A 22,683-nucleotide genomic window follows, 5' to 3' on the forward strand; every position below is an offset into this window, starting at 1 on the left:
AGTATCCAAAAACAAATCCCCTGTTCAGGACTATTTCACAGATGTAAAGCAACATACAAAAATCATACTACTTGTATACTGTATCATACTGTTTCTGTATATTAGGCTGGACATCCTAATAAAATATGCTCCAAATTGTTCTCTAGATAAACTCGGATCATGGATCTGTTCCTGCCTGACTGTATGGGCCCTGTGGATGTCCTGATGATGCATTCATGATGTAATGAATTATGTCCCTGTTCGTTTATGTGTTTCAGAGAACAGGAAAACTGCAGTGGTGAATTATGAGGAAAATAAAACTAGTTCATTTTGAAAAATGTTTATTAATATTACCTACAGAAAATGAACAAAACAACCAATGAAGAGCAGAGTCATGGAGAGAAGTAGGAGACGTTGTAGAAAAACAAGCAATCATGGTTTAAAGAAGCATCAAAGCATTATAACACCGTTAGTTTTACGTACAATCAATGGTTTTCAAATCAAACACGTCCATGTGCGGCTGAAACACTCAGAACGAAGCTTTAGTTTTCAAACTGGAAATCACCAAAGCATTCCTCGAGACATTTTCAAAAAGTGTAAAAGAAATAGCTCAAACCTTTTATTTCAAGCCTTTAATATACAAAGCAGAGAGGGAAAGACTGAGGGCCGACTCTTTGGTGCACTGCACATTTACTTTGATTTGACTGTAATGTGGGAAACGTTCCAGGAAGCCTTTCATAACAGGCTAAATATTGTCGAGGTATAAAAGAGCCTAACGATGTTATCTGTGCATGATGTAGGAAAGGGATCACAATGTTTTCCACACTATTTTATGCAAGTGTTTTCTTAAGACAACATATGATAATGCTTTAACTAACACTTAAAAAAAATCTGAAATTACACGGTTTGGAATTCCTGAAAAATAGTGTGATTTGTGACGAGTATCTTCAGAGCTTGAAATGTAATTATGTAGTCCTGCCTGTGTATAAATGTACAAAAGTTTTATTTTAACATAGCTAACTTAACAGTGCTAAGAACATTACTAGTCTCATCTTGGCCATTAGCATTACGCACTTATCAGTTCTGAGCACTCTGCAAACATTTGACAGCCATAGGCAGAAAGCTGGCACAGCTAGCACGACAACATGTCCTTAATGATCCTCATCGCTCTCCGTTTGACCAAATGAAACAGTATGTGGTTTTAAGGGATGATTTAGCATCTTCGCCTTCTGCATTTGTAGACGTGCAACCTCCTCCTAAATGAGCCAGTTTGTTATCTATAACTAAAAAAGAATAGAATATTATGCTGCAGAAAAGAGAGCCGGAGGAAAAAAAGAACTGGGCTGATAAGTCCTATACAGCCAGTAAAAAAAAGAGCCATAAATACAGGAACAACACCAGGATCTCACTCTATCTCCAGTGTAATCCAAAAGAGGATAAAGACTCCGCTCTTTTTGTTGTATGTATGAAACTGTGTGTGGGAGAGGAGGGTGCTGGCACAATGCAGTCACAGGGTCTTTCAGATATGAATGCGTTTGTTTTACTGTACGGTTTCCACCCCAGGATCCTCAAGACTCATTGATCCTGTCAAAATGTGGCGGGTGGAGGGGTGTGGCGGGCCTCTAGCATGTGAGCCAAGGGTGGGAGAGGCACTGGGCTGCGGTGGCCCTCCTCTCAGGCACCAGGTCTAGCATGGGCAGCAGGAAGCTGCTGAAGGTGTGCGCCTCGTCTTTGGACCACTCGTACTTTTCTGCCAACACGTCCATCAAACCCCACGGCTTCAGCTTGGTGATGTGACGCAGGTCGCCTGGGAGAAAAAATACATTTCGATAATAACACAGCAGAAAAGGCAGAAGGCAAAGTCATAAGTGATGATTGAGATGATTCTATTTATAGGTTTGTACACAGGTTTATTTCTGGGGGGAATATTCAACTTATTTTGCCTTTTAAATTGTACATATTATATAATGTGCAAAAGTTAGTATTGTATAAATATTGTGAACGTGTCATTGGTTGCCATAAATCCACTACAGCACCATGAACTGCAAATAGCTGGACTAAGTTTAATTTGCAGGTTCTGCCCCATACTGAGCAGATGGCTGTTTGTCTGAAATAGTGCGTTTCACACCAGATACCTGAGCGTATTTTAAGGATTAACAGGATTTAGCGGCAGCAGACAGCTGGTGGCAGGGCGGGCGTGTTTACCTTTCTTGGTGAAAAACTCCTTGGAGTATTTGCCCGCCAAGATCAGCTTCCGGGGAACTTTACCGAGCAGCTCGATGATGAGCGCTATGTGATCTATAGGCAGAAACACACACACACCGATGATGAAGCACCAACTTGCTACAACTTCCCAAGAGAGCCTGGCATTAACACTCATTTCAGCACATCTTGGCTATTGGAGTAGTGCTCTCGTTAAAGCCTGATGTCTGACACTGACCTTCATCTCGCGAGTAGTCTTCTCCAGAGTGGGGCTCAAACAGATAATCTCCAGTTGCCAGCTCAAAGGCCTGAGGATTAAAAACACACACATATGAACTCACTAACGAGTAGATGGTTTGGTCACTCAGGTGTAGACCCTGGTTTTTTACTATAGGTTGTTTTTTTGACTTTATCTTAAAGCATGCGACTTGGTGTCTTTGTGGTCACAACCCTTTACATCTTTAGGGTTAGGCTTTGTTCTGAAGTTCAGCAAGCTTATATTGTTTTTCATTTGTGGTGGAAAACATTTGAATTTTTCCTTCAGGGAAGTAATGTTTTTTTCTAATATGCAATATTGACAGGTACATAAATTGTGTGATAGCAGGACATAAAACATAAACGGTTTTCTTTTGGCTAGAAAAGTGTTTTTAAAATCGGAGATTAAAGCAGCCATTAGGAAAAATGTAAATGCTCTTTCTGATATTTAGAACATGGGGTGGTGCTGCACTCAGCCTCTTGTGGTCAAAACAAGTATTACAACACAAAATGATCCTGACCAAAAACAAAATGAAGCCTGAAGGATCCATAGGTGATTTCAGGAGAAATTGATAACTCGGAATGCACAGAATTTAAATGATTTTACAGTAAGAGCATCTACAGAAATATATGAATCATTGTGATTAACACTGAGTTGTTGCTGTGTGTGTGTGTGTGTGTGTGTGTGTGTGTGTGTGTGTGTGTGTGTGTGTGTGTGTGTGTGTGTGTGTGTGTGTGTGTGTGTGTGTGTAATACCATGCAGGCTGTGCTCCAGATGTCGGCTGGTGTGCTGTACCCAGCTCCCGTCAGCACCTCCAGAGAGCGATACTGCCGCGTCTGGATGTCATCAGTGAAATGTTTGTGCTGCGAGAAGAGGAAGAGAGATACCCTGAATGATGATGCACACAGCGATAATTGAGCCGGTGCTTACAAAGATCTAAAAGAGCGATGAACCTTGTAAAGGCGCTCTTCAGAATCCTGACAAATACAAAGCGATAATGTAGATTTGTGCTCACCACCCAGCAGGCATTGCCGAGGTCAGCGATCTTAACCTGCAGCTTGTCAGAGTTAAGAGGGTCCAGGGGGTTTACTAACATATTGCCTGATGCTCCTGTTAAAGAGAGGAGAGGGAGGCAGGACAGAGGGGGTGGAGGTTGGGTAACAGGGGGGGTATAATTAGGACACATGGGAAACAACAAAGAAAAGTCTTTCCAACAATTGGGAACCTAGCTCCTAGGTTCCTATTAAATAAACAACCCACTGTTCATGTTGTAGAGGCTGCTACTGGAGCGTGCAGTGGCAGGTTTATTTTGGATTACATTACGGAGCACACCAGTGTAATTGCTTAGCAAAGGTGCCAGGATAATACGTATCCATCAGCCTTACAAAGGACAACATTTTTCTGTAAATGTCCTTAATCTTACTAGAAAACTGCCCACACTCCAGATAAAGCTACTCTCAAGGTTGTTAGTCTCATTGTGTTGCATGTTGCTTTAATGGGAATACAAAGGCTAATTCTGACTTGTACTGAAGTGCATGTTAGCTGAGCTATTGATAAACACATGTGATATCAGTGGGAAAATATATTAAATAAACCATGCTTGGTTAAATAATTCAAGTTTTACTTACCATCCTGGCTGTCTTCTTCTTCCTCCCCTCTTTTGGTGTCCTCCCCCAGAGTGTCCATCTGCTCCTCCTTCTTCTCCTCGTCATCTCCCTCCTTCAGCTCCACGGTGACGGAGTCAGGGCTGAGGGAGGAGGGCATCAGCTGGTCGGGCTGCTCGGCTGAGCCGTTACAGGCTGGACGCTCCTCTTTGTTACTTAACGTGTCCGGGGTCTCTGTGTTCCCTTCTGCTTGGTTTGCATTCTGTTGGTCCTCCAGCTCCATCGACTGCTTGGTCCCTTGTTCCTCTACGCTGGCCTCGCTCTCTGCTGGGGAGGAGTGGCCGTTACAGTTCACCTCCATCCCGCCCGGCTCATTGGTCGCATTGTCTCTCCGCTCATTTACGTTTGGTATCTGCTGGGGCTGTTCCTCGGGAGTGGAGTCTGCTGTAAAGAGACAGTGAGGGTTATTATCATGAAATGTTTCTGTGTAGAAGTATCAAGCGTTTGTTCCCCGTCTAAATTTCTTGTTCACTGTAGCAACATCGGGGCAAAAACAGGGTGATCTATAAACAGGTTTACTGCATCACATTTCTATTGTCCCCAGATCATGGGAGGTCGTCACTCTTGAGCCTCGGTAAAGAATCTCTTCTCCTGACATCCTCACCTGAGTTGGCATGGTTAGCAATGTCCTGCAGCGTGGCAGACATGGAGAGGGTGGCTGTGGGAGTCGTATGTTCTGTGGCCTCTGTTGTCGTCTCCTCATCATCCTCCTCTTCTCCTCCTTCAGCTGCTCCTCCCTCCATCTCCTGGATCCTCTTCTCCAGAATCTCGGCCTGCTTCCGCTGCTTCTTCTTCATCTTCTTCTTTTTGTTTTTTGACATTTTGGCAATCTTAGGAAAGTAAACATGGGATGAGGAAAAGTCAAAATTTGTATTCTGGCGTGATCCTAAATGTATTTGGCAAAAAAAACAACAACACCACTTACTGGTTTGGGTGCTGGGGCTGTACTCACTGTAGGAAACAGGAAACATCAGAGGATTACATTAGTGACTGACATATGTGGCGTATCCTTCGCCTCTCTATAATTAGTTTTCTGTTCAGGGGGCTGAGTTGATTCACACCGAGCTGTGCTAATAGACTGCGGCGGCACCCGGCTCAGCAGGAGTCATGCGCTCAGAGCAAGCCTCTAATTTCCATAACCAATCCAGTGCTGACTCATAATGACACACGGCTAAGCGTTTCGCTTTTTTAGGAACTTCCACTTGCTTTAACGCAACGCTTACGTGTCACACACACACACACACACACACACACACACACACACACACACACACACACACACACACACACACACACACACACACACACACACACACACACACACACACACACACACACACACACACACACACACACACACACACACACACACACACACACACACACACACACACACACACACACACACACACACACACACACACACACACACACACACACACACACACACACACACACACACACACACACTTTGTGCCTCGTGACAATAAAATCTTAAAATTAGGGTAAATTATCGTGGGAACCAAAAGGGAAATAAACATGTCGGTCATGTAGCTGCTGATAAATCTAAACAGGAATCCACTGTAGTCAGTAACATGCGGATCAAACCACTGAAGTTGCTCAGTGCAGTGCAGAGGGAAAGAGATGTGGAGACCTGCAGAGCCCGAGGGAGGTGCAGCGCCGGTCTTCTGCCACTGAGTAGCTTCAGCAGCCATTTTCTTGATGTAGGGCTCGTTGACGGTCAGCAGAATGTTCTCCGGTTTGATGTCTGTGTGGATGATCTTACACTTGGTGTGGAGGTAGTCTAAACCCTGAAGAACCTGCAGGGCAGAAAATGAGTGTCACAATGATGGATGTTCGGAGAAGCAAGTACTGCTTCCTGAGATCCATAAGTTACATAATTCTCAATCTATCAGGAGTTGACATTCCACTTGAACAAACAGAAAAGGATGTAGATTTATCCCACAGTACCTGTCGTATGATGCTTTTAACACAGGGGAGGGGCAGGCCTTGGTAATTAGACTTGATGATCCACTTCAGTAGGTGATAACCCAGAACCTCAAACACCATGCACACATCTGAAGAGGCACATGGTCAAGGACAGACAGAACAGGACCTCTCAAATGAATTTCAATCCACAGTATAGATAAGCCTATAAAGTTTGCATATTTTCAGGTTGCAACAGCTGAATAATCTTTCAGTATGTAACACAAATATTAACTTCCCAGAGGATGTCTGGGCATGTTGCCTGTGCGCACAGCTGTAGAAGGGGCGGCGTGGGAGAGACAGGGATGGAAGTGTTGCTGCATCAGGACTGTGACGCTTAAAGACGTGCTCAAGCACACCGCTAACTGATCGTGGGGGAAGCAGCTATGAACGACAAACAGCAGGGTAGTATGTGGAAATTGCTGAAGGCTTGAGACTGCCAAATGACTGTCACTCAAAATTAATTTTGTCACTTCTGTCTGCATTCAAACTTTATAATTGTAGTTGAAATAAGTACCCCGTTTTTAAAGTAATGCACACAAATGTGGCCTTCAAGCACAAAGGAGTCATCGGATAACGTTGCTGTTTCCATCATCCACACCCTGGCAGTCGGATTAGAGGTCAGTAAAAGTGGTACAGCATACAAAATAAATTGAAAGTGGATTGATTTTACGGTGTATTTTAGGAAAATATAAACTGCTGCTTCTTAACAACAAAGGATACGAGTGCCGTTCATGCCGGAAATTTTGAAGTCATCAAGAAGCTGCACCACTTTCTCTCTGCTGGGGTCACTGGGATCTGTGTTTCTCACCTGGAAAACACACAAACACACACAGGTCAGGAGTCCTGGAATCACTGGAGCATGTAGTAGGCAGTGTGTCAGTATTTATCTCAGTGACTTTGTGACTTACAGATTTGAGCAGCTTGATCTCGTCCAGAGCTGTCTCTGTGTAATGCTCGGCACTTTTCACCACTTTCATTGCCACAAAGCACTTCTCCCTGAAAAGAAATCAGTGATGCAACTCATCAAAACAACATGAACTTGTTGTTGAAATATCTATCAAGTAAATAATTTACGGTAACTTCAAACCTCTCCGTGCACATAGCCATTAAACTTCTAAAAACCATCCAAATACATCATGTCACTACTTATGCAACAGGCACTAAACAGAACTTCCATTAGTATCTATTATAGGACCATGACGCTCGCCACGAGTTGCCCAGGGTAACAGAAATAAGTGCATAATCTATAAATATCACATATAGGCTAAAACATGGCTGACAGTTCTGGCCCTCACCATCTCTACCATTACATACCACGACTACAGAAGTATTACATCATTAAGAGAGTACACTTTTTTGCACCATGGTGTGTTGAAATCCACTCGTGACTTCTGCAAATCTGTACATTACAGTTTTAATTTAAAAAGAACACTTACTGGATGTCCCAGGCCAGCCAAACCGTGGAGAAGTGCCCCCAGCCCAGTTTGCGGATCACATGGTATCTCCCGTGGAACAGATCTCCAATCTTCACATGGTGATATCCACCTGAGCAAAGAAACGATGCAGATAAACTCAGTGGTGCCGTTTTCTTTATGTTCGCTGAATGTATGCGCTGACAGTGTGTGTGTTCACATGAGTTTAAACTGAAGTGCAGGTCAATTTATGAGCAAAAGGTTGTTGCACTAAGTAACACATTTAGGTGTTTTATCCATTATTGAAAAGTAACTGTTTATGTCTTATTGCATCATTGATAAGTTCTATTGGCTTTTCCAACACTAACCCTTGCAGTAGTCATTGGGGTCCTCCTGCTCATCGTCATCAGAGCCCAGGATCTCCTCATCCTGCTCTGGGAGTGGGGAGTCTGCCTGGCCCGGCTGAGAGCCACCTCCCCGACCATGAGGCTCTGGTCTGAGGGGAGAGACGGACAGAGAAAGGGATGTTAAGAGACACTAGAAATCAAAGGAGTTGGAAGCATAAAAGACAGGAAGGAATGGCAAAAGACGGGGGTGGAAGACGTTTGATTGGCTCAGGGAGAGAAATAGAGATCGTGTGACACCAAGAAGAAAGAGTAAGTGTGGTTTCACTATTTATTCATTTTCAAAAAAGGCAAGACATTTGTATAAAGCTTACAGAATGGTTCCATCCAGAGAAACTCATAAGCCAACAGTGGATAGGGATACATTTTATTTTTATCAAAAGTACAAGTAAGCAAAAATGCTGAGCCTGTATTTCTGCAATGATAGATGGTGGTGTAAGCACAAGGGGACTGAAGAATCAATGAAAATAATAGGCTTTGGGGAATGACTAGACTGACATTGTAACCCGAGATCAGGGCAATTACAGCAAGATATTAACATCAACTAGTTTCAGTCCGAAAATTATTTACTCTAGTTGTAGAAATATTTGCTTCTTCTATTAAGGCGTTGACATAAAAGACACTCAAAGAAATTAACTGCAGACAACCTTTTTTCAATTGAAAAAATACCAATAATGCAAGTCTCTGTATAGTCATTTTTTTGCGGGGGAAAAACACTAAAGTAAAGTGGGCACTAAATCATTGCAGGACATAAGTGGACGAGACCAGCTAAATGTCCTGGTTAGGAGAGCCGCTGCAGAGAATTTCATTTTCAACCCGTTAATCATTTCTCACCCTGACTCTTCTTCTACTTAAAGGGCAAAAAGCAAACTCAGCGACAGAACATTTTTCTAACACCGCTCTCCCTGATTGTACCCACAGATTATTTACGGTTTATACATCAGGGATTCTTGAGATGAGGGACAAAACATGTCCGAGAGATAAAACTCATTGTAATTCTTAAAATGTGTTTAAAAAATGTCCAATAATTTGATTAAACAATAAAACAAGAACTTATTTATACCACAAAATGTGAATTAATGCTTTTTTACACATATATTTTATTTTACATCACCTAGTGTGCTGCCTGAACCCCAAAATACCCTTGTCCGAAAGCAAGTTCCATGACTTTACAATACTTAAATAATTGTTAAAATTAAAATAAAACAAACACAATAGCTACTGTGATCATGTATTTTAAGTAATTATTCAAACTATATAGAAATTTACAATTAAAAATATATATTTATGTACTTTTTACGTGATTGAAATCGCGTCCGGAGTTTCTGTCAACACCATAAGATTTTTCTAAAAATGCAAAAAAACAGCCATTATATTGGCCAACTCATACTCTAAGGACCCCTTTTCCACTTGCTGTTTGGTGGACATGCCATGAGGCCACTGCTCTGGTAAGTAAATATTTCTCATAATTTTCCTTAATTATCTTCTTTTACAAAACCAGCTATGTCACAACCATAGAGTGTCAACACCATGGTCGATAAAATTCAAGGTTTATGTGATTTTATCAAGAAATAAAAGTTTAATCTAACGTTATTGTTGAGGCCACTAGCAGCTAGTGATAAACAAGATGGCTTCTGCAAAGAAATCACATGTTATGATGAAAAATTGAAGATATCGTCAACTCCGTAAGACTCCATCAGACGTCAACTCCGTAAGAAATGTTGTCTTATGGAGTTGACCACTTACCTTATGGTGTTGACAAATGGGATTTAAATGTATCATTTGCCCATTTAATTCAACACCACGGCATCCACACACCACATTGTCTGGCAAAATCCTCAAAAAGTATCGCCTGATGCATCAGGTTCGTGAATTTGGCCTTAGCTACAAAACACTCAGAGAAAACACACCAATCCAAAGAAAGCCCAGTTACCTCCAGACAATCTCCTCAGTGGTTCACACATTTTTTGAAAACAATTCAAGAATCACGACAGACAAGCAAGACACCATCACAAGAAAAAAAGTGAAACGTCAAAGGATGGTAATGACAGACACAATGCAGAATCTCCACCAGTCATATACTGAGCAAAACCCCAGCATTCGCCTGAGTTATTCCTCTTTCTGTGCACTACGTCCCTTCTACATAACACCACCCAAAACCTCAGATCGAAACACTTGTCAGTGCCAGATCCATGAAAACGCCACGCTCATGCTTGATGTTTTGAAATCTTTCCAGGCTGTGTCAACCAGCAAGCTTAAAGAGAGTTTTCAGCTTGTCTGTTGTTCTCCACCAAGTGAATCGTGTCTATTGCGCACCTGTGCAAGATGCCTTCACAAATCATCAAGTCTGCCTTTAGAGCAAGGGAAAACAAAAGTGGACTGGAAGCAGTGGGAACGGGTCGAAGAGAAAACAGAGGATGGAGTTCACTTTCATACCAGACTACAGAAACGTACGGGTACTCTGTCGGAGCTGATGGATCTCTACCAAGACAAATTAAGAAACGAAACAACCACCCATGTCCATCTTGTTCAAAATCAATCCAAAGAGTACCGAAACATGATTGAAAATTGCAATGAAAGAACAGTGATTGTGCATATTGATTTCTCTGAAGCATGGAAATGCAAATACAGCTCCGAAGTACAATCCTGCCACTATGGCCAAAATCTCCCACTGATAACGCTCCATACAGGCATGTTTTACACCAAGCAAGAAAAACAAGCTTTTTGCACAATTTCCGAGTCCAAGCGCCAAGACGCAGCAGCAATATGGACCTACATGGATGAAGTTCTGAAGGACATTCATACCAGATTCCCCCACATTGACACAATTCACTTTTGGTCTGATGGTCCAAGTAAACAATACAAAAATAAAAAGAACTTTCTCCTCCTCTCCACCATCCCTCCTCGACTGGGGTTCAACAATGTAACATGGAACTTCTTCCCTACATCCCACGGAAAGGGCGCCCCGGATGGTATTGGGGCAACAGTTAAGCGGTGTGCTGACAGAATGGTTCTTGGAGGAGTGGACATCGTCAATGGCATGACTTTTCATCAGCTTGTGTCCAGCAGGCTAAGTGGAGTCCACCTACACTATGTCAGCACTGATGATTTCCTGGCTTATGATGCTGTCCTCCCCAAGTCCCTACGACCCATCTCAGGAACAAGAAAGGTTCATCAAGTGGTAGCTCGGGGCAATACCATCTACTGTAGGCATAGTTCATGCTTTTGTAATGAGCCACAAATCTGCCGCTGTTTTAATCCAGTTGCACACCACCACAATCCAGTTGCACACCACACCACACCACACACACCACAGCATGCAGATGAGCATCGGGCTGTTCAGAGTCCTCTTGCCATGTTAGTGGAGGCAATGGAGGAGGAGCCGACCAGAGCACCTGAGGGCTTAATGTCAGCAGTGGGGCCGAGTGACATCAACACAGAGGATTGGCTTGCTGTGGTTTATGACTACAATTGGTGGCTGGCTAAAGTGCTTAAAACAGATCAAGAACAAGGGGATGTTCAAGTGGATTTTTTCCACCCTCATGGGCCATGTAGTCGTTTCCAAAGGAAACAAGGGTGCCAGGATGTCTGCTATGTTCCATCTACTGACATCATAGTCAAAATTCACCCATCATTACCAGTCCGCACAAGCCGCACAAGGGATATCTACCAGCTCTCCTCAGAGGTCATGGACTTCCTAGATGAGGACCTTTTCAATCGGTTGTTGCCAGGTGTTTAAATTCATGCCATGATATAAGATGAGTTCAAGATTTACAGAGAATTTTCCATTTCCAAAGGCTGAATTAATGAATATTCTTAGTGTTTTTCTCCATGATCTGTAAATTTGATGAGTTTATGGACTGTTCAAAAGATCCAATATGAGTTTATGGACTGTTCAATAGATCAGATATGAGTTTATGGACTTTTCAAGAGATCCGATATGCCTACTGCCAAGTTCCTGTTTTTAAAGTGGGTGTGAGTGCAAAAATAACGATTGATATTAAATGGCCTTTTATCCTGAAATGTTACAGTTGAAAAGTTGAGTTTTTGAAGTTCAATGGCCATGTTAAATGAAGTTATCTCCAGTTCTCTTCTAATTCGTCAACACCGTAAGATGTGCGTCAACACCGTAAACAGCTGGTCAACTCCATAAGATGAGTTTTCTGTTCATTTTTGTTTTTAAAAAGATATTTTATTACATTTTCTCACATTATCTCAACAAAAGCACTGCATTTCCTAAATAAATGTGTAATTTCTGTATTGCTGACTAACATTGTTTGTTTTTGAGATTAAAAAATAAATGTGAACATGTATATTTCCCCAGTTATAATAATTGGCAGCTTGATAATATATATATTTTAAAGTAATAGTATTAGTTTAAAAACATGGATTGAATAACACAGATTAAAATAACCTCCAGTAGTCAAAATAACTGCAATAAGTTTATTCAAAATACATATTTCTATGTTTCTTTGTGTCTTACGGTGTTGACAAAATCCCAGGCTTGTCCAGCAAACATGAAAAAAATGTTTAAAATGTTAAACCTGGGAGATTGTATTTCAACAGCATCAAAAGGCCAGCACCTGGGACAAATATAATATATAGATATATTTTGGAAAAATCAACATTTTATTTTTAGAAATTAAAAACCCATTTTGTCCCTTGTCTCAAGAATCCCTGACATACATTATTGCCAAAATCAGAGGGTATTTGCTTTTAATCATTTCCATTTTTCCTGACTTTGACTTTCATTTTGTCCATGTATTGAATTCAACCCAGATTTACCACACACACACACACACATCAACTATTAAATAACAAACATTAATAATTAGGGTTATACATCTTGATAAACATTAGCTTCGCATCAGCATTTGAAGTGTTCTTAAGGGTGGATTATTTACTTAAAGCATACATCTGCAGTGGATTTTGAATTAATAAAAAAAAACCTGATGGTTGATTATGAGAGTCAATACTAAAAGGAATCAGGAATCTGTGTTGCCAATCAGCTTCATAGTAATTCACTGCTGAGTACTAGGAGGGGAGTACCGAGAGGGATGAGATGCATGTTCTTTTTTCAGACCCATCTACTAAATCTGGAGCATCACCACAAACACAAATGCTATTAAACAATGAAAGTCCTTCGACCAAGACATAATATCATGAAATATTAAATGTATTGCTGAATAACTCATGGTGCTTACACAATGCTTAAATGAGCATGTTGTGTTGTGTGAATCTGAACAAAGTGGACTGAATTATTAAGTTGCTCACGTAGGAAAACCCATCGCAGAGTAACAGAGACCGTGTTTTTTTCCATGAGAATCTCACGCAGGATTTAAGTTAGAAAACCAAACAAGTAAAACAAGCGGTCCCTGCAGATGAAGGTGCGGTGTGTAACCACAACCAGTTCACCAGGTGGGAACACAGCTGCACACACTGGGAACAACGCATACTCTATCTGAGTGTTATTAAAGATGCACGATGAGAGTCTTGGCCACACCAGGTCACTATATTGTCTCACATAATCGTACCTTTCTTATTTTATGATCTATTAAGTATATTCATTATTTCAGGACAAAGTGAATATCCTGTGGTTTCTTATCAATTGTTCTTGGTGCTGTCCATGGTGCTGAAAGAGGAGAGTGCACTAACATACATATCTTCCTTAAAATAAGAAATGTAAACAAAGCAGTCACAGCTAATAAAACGTGCAACCCCTGCAAGCCAGTCAATTCAAGGTTCAGCACACCACAATAACGCCTTCATATGATCAGTCGACATTAGATCAGTGGCTTGGAGAGGTTATCCTATACTCAGAGAATTCATGTACTCCAAATCTTGTTGTGTTTTCTTTTTATTATTCCTTTTTTAAATTAGACAAATCTGCCCATCCATTTGGCTTGTTTTGTTTTTGTAATCAACACAACATCTGTAAATATTACATCTGGACAGGCCCGTGGATAAGTAAATGCTATTTCAATACAGCGCATTTTAGTCACACCATCTGTTCATCTTTCTTCTTTTTGAAGAGTTAAATATCAGGGACATGGTTCTTTAGAATGCTTAGATGTATAGCTACTCGTCATTGTGCATTGTAGAAGTAAGAACAGCAAGCAGTGCAGACAGATGTTGAGTGCATGAACGCTGTTTATCCTTCATTACTTTAAATGGAAACAAGGATCCTGCAAACAGAATCTCCTTTAAATGTTTCGATGACAAAACACATCAGTCATGTGTTCTACATCTAGCCTCTGTGTTCCAGTTTCAGAGTCAAACCGTTAAAGATTTGGAGCTAATTAAAGCTACTCACGTTATCTCTTAAGCTATGGGAGGGAAAACATGTTACTCCTGACTGGATGTGCTGCAATTGCTTCTAAACTGTGATAGTGGAGACAAGAAGGTTTCTGGTTGTTTTGGTTGAAGGTACTGTTTTGTGAAGTGCTTGCAAACAGAGTTGAAAGCCATTAGAATAAGCATGCGTAGCTAATCAGTTCATTGGCATAAGTATTGGCTTCAGAGGAAGGACAACTTTAGATGCATCGTTGCTCGCTTACAAAGCTGTGTCATGCTGGGCCGCCTGCAGAGCTCCACTGTTTGTTGACGCTCCTGAAGGGGAAAGGCTATGATCGATGCTGAGCTGAAGTCAGAGCTGAAAAGATGTTTTAATAAACCTTATTTTTCACAACAGACAGGCACAGAGTACAAGAAAGAAGACAAATTTGAGTAAGGGCTATTTTTGGAGCATTATCATTTCAGGGTTTATGATGGAGATTCCAATATCACAACTAAAGGGATGGCATGGGAATGATCTGCGTTTATCCAAATATTAACTCATAATTTGCTGCTGATATATCTGTCTGGGTCACATGTGTAGCAGGCATCCTTGAAGATGTGAGACTTGATTGTTATTCATTGTGTGATGATAAGGCTTCTACAAAAGCTAACCATCTGTCGTCAGATTCTTCTCTCAAAAGGAAATGTGTAAAGTCAGAACAGCCTCAAACTGTGTGCTCAACCAAAATGAAGGTGTGAGTCTCCCTCCTGATAGCAGTCGTTAAGTGAGTAGACACTAAAAATGCTTCGATGATTTTGGGGTTTTCTTTTCTCATTTATTAGAATTACAATACTTAAAGACTAATGTGCAATCTTCAGATTGGCTGCGATTGTGGCGATGACTTGCAGGAACTTTTTCAGTTAACACACCATGTGGCAAAGATGGAAAGTAACACTGCATTTATTCATTCACTCCCGTGCACACAGTGTACAAATATACAAACAGAGCCAAGGTCAGTCTCCTCTCATCCCTCACCCCTAGTGCTTCAAAAATAAAAGAGCATTCCTCATTCATCCCCTGCATGCTGTGTCATAAATAATCACACACACAAGCTTTGGAGTTTTGATAACAGCAGTGAACAGTAAGAAGGAGTGGGCTTAAGTATAATGGTTATTTTGTTCAAACACATTAAGAAAACATTTGGCTAGAACAGATCTCAAGAAGATTATTAGTGATAACCTTATTAGCAAACAAAAGCTAATAGAATCTCTCTAAAAATGATCCAAAAGTGGGAAAAGTTTTTAAAAACTAAAAAAAAAAGCTCTTTACTTTCGTCACAAAAAAATGTGAGACCAATGACATATGATGGAAACAAGAGTCAGGGTCATTCATGTCATTAAATATAGGCAGTTTTTTACTTTGACTAAAGTGTTCAAAATATGTGTATGTTGAGCAACTGAATCCCAACTACTTCATTATTAATATTTAGGGTTCTTGAATAATATGACTTTTCTGGCTTTTTTTAGACCAAAATCTAGTAACAAAAAACGGACATGTGCACCCTCGGTCCCAGGACAAGAACTAGATCTAAATATAGGCTGGTCAAAAATCACTATTTTTAGTAACAAGAGAGCAGAAAAGGAGATTGAAAGTCCGCATTGTGGATGTTTAGGGACAATCTTTACATGAGAGAAAAATTATAAATAAGCAAATACGCAACAAATAAAAATCACCTTATTTTGACCCCAACACGCGCTCGCATATAAAATGCCCACAGACTGCAGATGACACTGCGTTGCGATGGACAGTTCAAGTTTTTTTCTCACTGCGGTACATGGACAGTTCAATGCCCTCTGATGGCCAGACAACCAATGGGAGCAAAAAGAAGAATATTTGAAGGACTTCTGCAACACTCTGAACACCTGGAGCTGTGACGCCTGCCCACACTCACACAGAACCCGCTCTTACCTGCAAGATGCACGGATGCCCATGGGACGTGACGGAGGGGGAAGGACAGACGAGTGGAGGAGTTAAAAAAAAACCTTCTCACTCCATCGGACAAGTGAAGAAAAAAGAAGAAGAGGGATGGAGAGTGGAAAGTGGATCGGGGGAGGAGAGAGCGATCAGAGCTGAGTGAAACGCAGAGATTACAGAGGAGGTGGGTGGCAAAACAGAACGAAAAGAGGGGAAAAGAGTAGAGGTGGTAAGACATGTGCAGAGAAGAGAGGAAGAGGAGGAGAAATGTGGAGGCTCGAGTGCAGGCTGAACACTGAGGCAGAGTCCTGGAGCATGCTCGCAGACTCTCTCGCTCACTTCTCCCTCACTCTCTCTCTCGGTCTGCGTCTCTCCCTCTCTTTCTCTGTCTGACCGAGAACTCTCCTTGGCTGTCGTCAGCCGCTGGCCCCGCCCCCTCCACTGACAGATGCGAGATGATTGGGTGATGCAGCCCAGCACTGCATTGCAGGTGAGGGACGACATCAGCCCTCACCCCTCCTCGTCTGACCAAAACAACACCATCCCTCTTTCCCTCTCTCCCCATCTCTGTCTGCTGTCCATCACCCCCCACTCCCACCATCTCATAAGCATGCCTTTCCAGCAGTGTTTCACTCATCTTTCTTTTTCTTTGCAGTGAGACAGCAATGCAAGTCAGACTGATTGTTGAACACGCATTTTGCCCCAACGAGCCTTCACCACTAGAGGCATGTGCCAAAATGTTTGACCTCCATCTCTAATTAAACACCAACTTCTTTAATATGGTGATTTATAAAGTTTTTAAAAGCCTTTAAAGAGTTAGAGAGAGCTGCATTGTTAAATATACACAACGTCGCCTGAACACTTGGTACTTCATTGTTTGGCTCAAGTGCAAGTCATTCTGATTCGTCATTCATGTTTTTAAATCTGTAATAGGTCATTAAATTCATATTAGTGTGTCTGTCGGGCCAACAATGAAGCATGATGGTGATGTCAGCTGATCCGTCAGCTGATCCGTCAGCTATCTCAACCAATAGTTTAATCCATGGAAAATTATAACATTTTGATCAAAAGGTCATTAAAATAGCAATCACGTTTTTCTTAAATAACATTTCTCAATGGTTATGGATTGAGATTTATCAGAGAAAAAATAACACATCACTTGTGAGCTCTAACATGGAAAAACCTGCAGAACCTATTAAAAGTTTTCTGATCCACAGCCACAGCTTCTGCAGATAAGCAACACCTGTGCACCAAATGACCCGGTGCACAGGTGCAGACATGCTCTGGTGCTCTGTGGGAACGACGGGATTTGGCCCTTAGTCCACATTTATGCAAAGCCAAAGATTGTCTACTAAACCTACATTCATATTTTTACTATCCCAATTCATTCGAAATAGGTGTACAAAGAACACATGTCTGTAAGAGTTGTGTCATCCCAAACTTGATTTAATACAAAAGAGTTTCATGCACCAGTACAACCGCGAAAGATAGTGTTGGCACACATTGAAATGCTAGAGTAGACAATTTAAACATTGCCAATTAGTATTTCATTGAAAAAGACCGCAATAAATTCCGGAAGAGTAAATGGGTGATACATTTTATTAAGTGTGTCTCCACACCAATCTTTTTTCATGTTGTGCATGATGTTTGCATTCAAGGTTTACATTATTGATCAACCTGCTGGCCTCGTGGCTACACTGGTCCTCCTCATCCCACAGAACACTGAATGAAGTTAGACAATATAAGACACATAAAAACATCAAATAAACAACATATCAACTGCAGCCTCACTTATCAAAGATCCAATGCCATAGTTCCTGGTCATACTTTTCACGAGCTGATGCTGAAACAGACTTACACACTGAAAGCCTAGATGGTTTGTTAAACTGCAGCCTGGGCCACATTTCTGTATGGGTTAGATTGTGCCTGTGTAGGGCTTTAATCAAACAAGGAGTCACAACCACTTGACATCTTCATCACTCCTGTGCCCTCATCAGACATGACAGTGTGTCACTGGCTCCTGGTTTCCCCTGGCTCTATTGTTTCCACCAATCCAACCCTATCAAATCTCTAGAGCAAATAAAACAAGGGCATAGAGGAGAAAAGAGCTCTTGGGGATGGAGTGTGGCCAGAAAGTTTACGTCTTCCTCCTCTCCTCCCCTCCCTCCGGATGAAATCAATGACGAGTGCCTGGGTAGCAGAATGAAACAGCAGCTCTAGCTAACTGTACTGAGGGTGCAATGCACACCCTGTGTAAATGAGAGTGCTGCAGCACCTGCATTTAGCACTCAAACACCTGCTGACAGTTAACATGTGTTGGGCAGGAGACAATGTTTTCTTTTTACTTCCAAGCAGATACTGCATGACATACAAAGAGAAAAAGAGGACACTGCAGCTTTTGATATTACAGCACCAGGTAAACCACTGCAGTCTTTCTAACATTGCAAAAAAAGAATCTGCACAAAAAATCTAAAAACCCAACATCTGCATGGCCTGGAGCAATGCATCTCTCCTTCACAAATCAACAAACAAACATATATTTAAATATTTTTCCCACTGACAAGATGGGGGAAAAAAAGGGAGGTTGTTAACCCGCAGGCGGACATGGGAGGACAGAGAAACATAGAGGGTAACAGATCTGTAGTAGGCTGAAGATGAGTTGATGGGTTATGTAATACACTGCAGCTCTGGAGGCTGAGATAAAAGCTAAATACAATAGAGTACAATCATGCTGGTACATACTCTGTAGTGCTGGATACTCTGTATTTTCCTAAGTGCACATGCAGTCCTAAAATGATATGTGAGGCACTAAAAGTTAAGGAGTCAAAGACCTTTCATGTCAAAAGTGATGCAAAATATATATATATTGTAATGTAGAAATTATGAAGACATTGTGTGTGATCTTTAAAAAAAAGCTGGCAGCACAAATCCACCAAACATCATCAGTGCTGTTCTCTGCACACAATTAGCAAAACACATGAGCAGGTAGTCAGGTACCTCATAGAGCAGCAACAGTCAGCATCTGCTCCTTAAAGAAAAATGGATCACTCCATCAATAACTCAGCCAAACTCTGTGTACACTGGCATCTGGCGCACACACATCCAAAACACTACTGCTGACATCATCCCAGATTCAACAACCATTACAGACATAAGCAAAGCCCGAAGCCTAGCTCTCTTTCCTTCAGTCACGCTTACTATCTCTCAAAAACAAATACTACCATGAGAGGTATTGCACTACTCACTTGCATGTGAGACCGCTGGCTAGCTTCACCACAGCTGTATTGATGGAGAATATCCAGTCCAGGAGCCACATGACACAGAGGACACTTGGCTGAAGCTATTTTACACCACTAAACTAAACTTGGAAAACAGAGAATGGCACACTGCTCTTCTCTACACTGGCTCTACGACTGAACAGTGGCCGCTGCGTCCTCTCGGCAGCACAGCAGCCACAGCAGAGCGGCTGACACAAGAGAGCGGGAGGGAGAGAGCATAATGGGTACAAAGGAGTGGGAGGAGTTGATTTATGCTTGGATGCTTGTCCCTTGCTTGATGGTTATTGACAGAAATTATGCATTTTCAACTGGGATCTCCTTCACAGCATCACTGTCATGAGGGGAAAAGGTCAGAGACACTGCTTAAAGTGAAAGAGACAGATGCATGCTTGTGTCCAAAAATCAATGGAAACTCTGGGAGTAAGTCATTTTAGTTTGGCCAGGTGATTTGTCCCAGTTAGCAGCGCCCTCAGCAGTTGGTGCAGCATCAGGGGCTGTGACAAAGCTCAAGAAGAAAAGCAAAGACCGGTAGCTCCCGATTACCCGTTTGCATAAAAAAAAAATCTTACTATTTTCTGACAGATAACTCAGTTAGGTCTGTTGGGCGGGCCTCTAAAAGAGTGATTTCGATGAGTCAAAATCATTTCTTGGTAACCTGTAAGCCATTGTTTCTTTGTATTAAGGAGCTTGAGCTTTGTGCTCTACTAAACAAACATTTGTTGTAGCCTATAGATATGGATGGAGTGAATGGCATAAAGGATAAAACATTGTTCACGTGACAGGGGACATTTTTCCAAGTTTGGTCAGGTGGGTTGCCAACATTGACCTAGGACTCTTGTCACAGATTCACAGCTCTGAGAAGCGGTGATGTCCGGGGGAGGGGCTATGCAAAGCTTTCAGTTCATTATGAAACTGCGGCTGGCTCACCTAAACTGTAGCAGGCCCCATTTGACTATGTTAATTTTGGCTCAGATCATCACCAAGACTTACGCAGATTGATTTTCTGTTTGCAAGATAGATATATATAAAAAGGGGGGGGTTATCAAAAAACCGGTATAACACTGAATACCTCACTACAGAACAATGGCTAGAAATAAGAGAAAAACAAATCTGTCAACTTTTTTTTTGTTTTATGACACTGTGGACAGAACTTATGGAATAACTGCTATATAAATGTAAATATATACGTCATTTAATAATTATATTACATTTGAAATCCTGGCTTTTTTTTTCGTGTACAAATATCCTAATGTTACATACACAATACTTACACAAACAAAATTCATTAACGTAAAAAACAACTCAGGGAGCAGGTGCACCTGCCACAGATACATACAGAATAGTCTCTAGCTGCTCATTTGTCAATGCTTCTTTGTTTAAAAATAGTTAACAACCGTAACAAATAGTTCAATAAGTGACAATGAATGCTCCAAATTAAAAAAAAAGGCTATGTAAAGTACTGCAACCAATGGATCTGGGTTCTAGTTACCGATTACAAGTTGCTCAGTTTAAGCATAAAGAGCTAACTGTATGTATATAGCACTTTTCAAACAAAAAAGGTAACTCAAAGTGCTTCACAAAACAAACACATAGACACAAAAAATAAAATGATACTATTTCCCCTTTCTCAGGAAACCAAAGAAACACATAGATTTGTGACTAATAAGGAACACTTAGCACCAACAGGACTGAATACAACAGGAATAAAATAATAATAAAACATACTTCTTAGTTCCGGAGCAAAGAGTAAAATGTGGTATGAAGACAAACAGGCTTTTCTACTCACTTTTTGCCAGGCTTCCTTGGCTTTGTCCTCTTCTTCCTTGCTTGCATTGCAAGTACTAAAAAGTACAGAGAAAACTGTTTAACACATACACCAATAATGTTAATTGCTGTTGTATTTATTTATTTGGGCTATTTTTTTATTTATTTATTAAAAAGCCCGCCGGGCTGCAGGTGTGTAAAAACACGTCGCAGTTACGGGTTGCATTAGCAACTCTGAGCAGCTAGCAGGCTACCTAGCTGAAGTGAACGCCTCTCAACAAGCTAACGTTTACCGGCCTTGGCGGTGTGTTGCCAGGCATTTTAAGTTAGCTACTAACAGTCAAAATAGTGCCTTTTCACAGTGAATTTCATACAGGTATTGTCCATTATTACGACGAGCTATGGTAAACGTATGAATAGTGTTAGGGGTGTTGTGGCTTATTATTTTCTATGACTTGTTAAATGTTTTGGCGTACACATAACATAAGCTAACGTTAGTGTCTTAGCTAATGGTAGAGCTAGCATACAACATACACAGAGCAGAACGCATGGTCCACTTATGCTCTTCATTTAAACTGTTACGCAGCTTCTTACAGTTGCAAAAAGCATTATGATTATCAATTTCCAAGAGAAATGCAATGAGGTAATGCGTGTGTGTTTTAAATACTATGTGTAAATAGCATTTTGAAGTAAGTTACATCAACGTTACCTTTTCTTTCCATGCTGCTAACCAGTCAGGAGATACGCTGCGTTCACGAACTGTTGGAAATGCCGAAACTAAAGTGCGCAAAAAGGAACGACCAAACAGAGCTGGGCTGTAGGGGGCGGAGTGTAAAGAAAAGGACTGTCAATATCTGTTTTGGTTGTATGTGGTATCCTTCGGTGATTCATTTAAACATTTATCACATCAATTTAGAAAAGTTTTCTTATATATATTTATTTTTAATGCCAGCACAGCAAAGACGTGCATGGTCAGATATACCTGTCAAGGAGCCCCAGGGCTTTCAAGTTCCCATCCGGTGTAAGCTAAGTTCTCTCTTTTGGAATGATAGAATGTTTTTGTTTGTGCTACTCCAATTAAACAAAATTGTATTGAATATATGCACACTGTGACCACAATATACACCTGAGTAGTTAATATATTAACACTTCATTGTGAGAGAGGGCTGCAAATTGTTTGTTTTTCTACTTTAATATTGCAAAGTCCCAAAATAAATTGGCAAACACTCAAATTAGGTTTCATCTTAATTGCAATCAGGCTCTCTAGGGATTCAATTTCAATGGCTAGTACAGGAACATTTTCTCTTTCTGTTGCATTGCAAGATTTAGTACTTCAATGTTACCCAAAGCTGGTAAAGTAAGTCCATGAAATTGCTCAGTACTGTCAGTTCCACAGAACAATTACATTTGACAAACAATAGCCACAATAGGCTCCTACCAGGCCAAGGCAAGATAAGAAACATTTCTTATTTCTTCCGAACGTC

At 41.1% G+C, this 22,683-nt stretch overlaps 1 protein-coding gene across 4 annotated transcripts; it reads right to left on the reverse strand.

Annotated features, from left to right (window-relative positions):
- Nucleotides 1-303: 303 nt before the first annotated feature.
- On the reverse strand, nt 304-21,999 carry srpk1b (SRSF protein kinase 1b). 4 transcript variants are annotated; one of them, XM_063911252.1, is made up of 16 exons: nt 21,909-21,999; nt 21,222-21,276; nt 7,871-7,998; nt 7,527-7,635; nt 6,999-7,086; nt 6,811-6,898; nt 6,073-6,179; nt 5,756-5,921; nt 5,027-5,052; nt 4,706-4,931; nt 4,066-4,485; nt 3,453-3,547; nt 3,193-3,300; nt 2,420-2,489; nt 2,185-2,277; nt 304-1,786 (listed from the first exon to the last, which is right to left on the reverse strand). In XM_063911252.1, the coding sequence occupies exons 1-16, from the start codon at nt 21,919-21,921 to the stop codon at nt 1,602-1,604; spliced, it is 1,977 nt and encodes a 658-aa protein (XP_063767322.1). In that variant the 5' UTR covers nt 21,922-21,999; the 3' UTR covers nt 304-1,601. The 4 variants fall into 4 exon arrangements, with proteins under 4 accessions (XP_063767322.1, XP_063767323.1, XP_063767321.1 ...); XM_063911253.1 differs by lacking the exons at nt 21,222-21,276; nt 21,909-21,999 and adding an exon at nt 19,403-19,595 and having other exon boundaries at nt 4,066-4,482; XM_063911251.1 differs by lacking the exons at nt 21,222-21,276; nt 21,909-21,999 and adding an exon at nt 19,403-19,593.
- Between the last annotated feature and the right edge of the window lie 684 nt (nt 22,000-22,683).

This window comes from Eleginops maclovinus, chromosome 20 (genome assembly GCF_036324505.1).
Source record: "Eleginops maclovinus isolate JMC-PN-2008 ecotype Puerto Natales chromosome 20, JC_Emac_rtc_rv5, whole genome shotgun sequence".
Classification (NCBI taxonomy): Eukaryota; Metazoa; Chordata; class Actinopteri; order Perciformes; family Eleginopidae; genus Eleginops; species Eleginops maclovinus.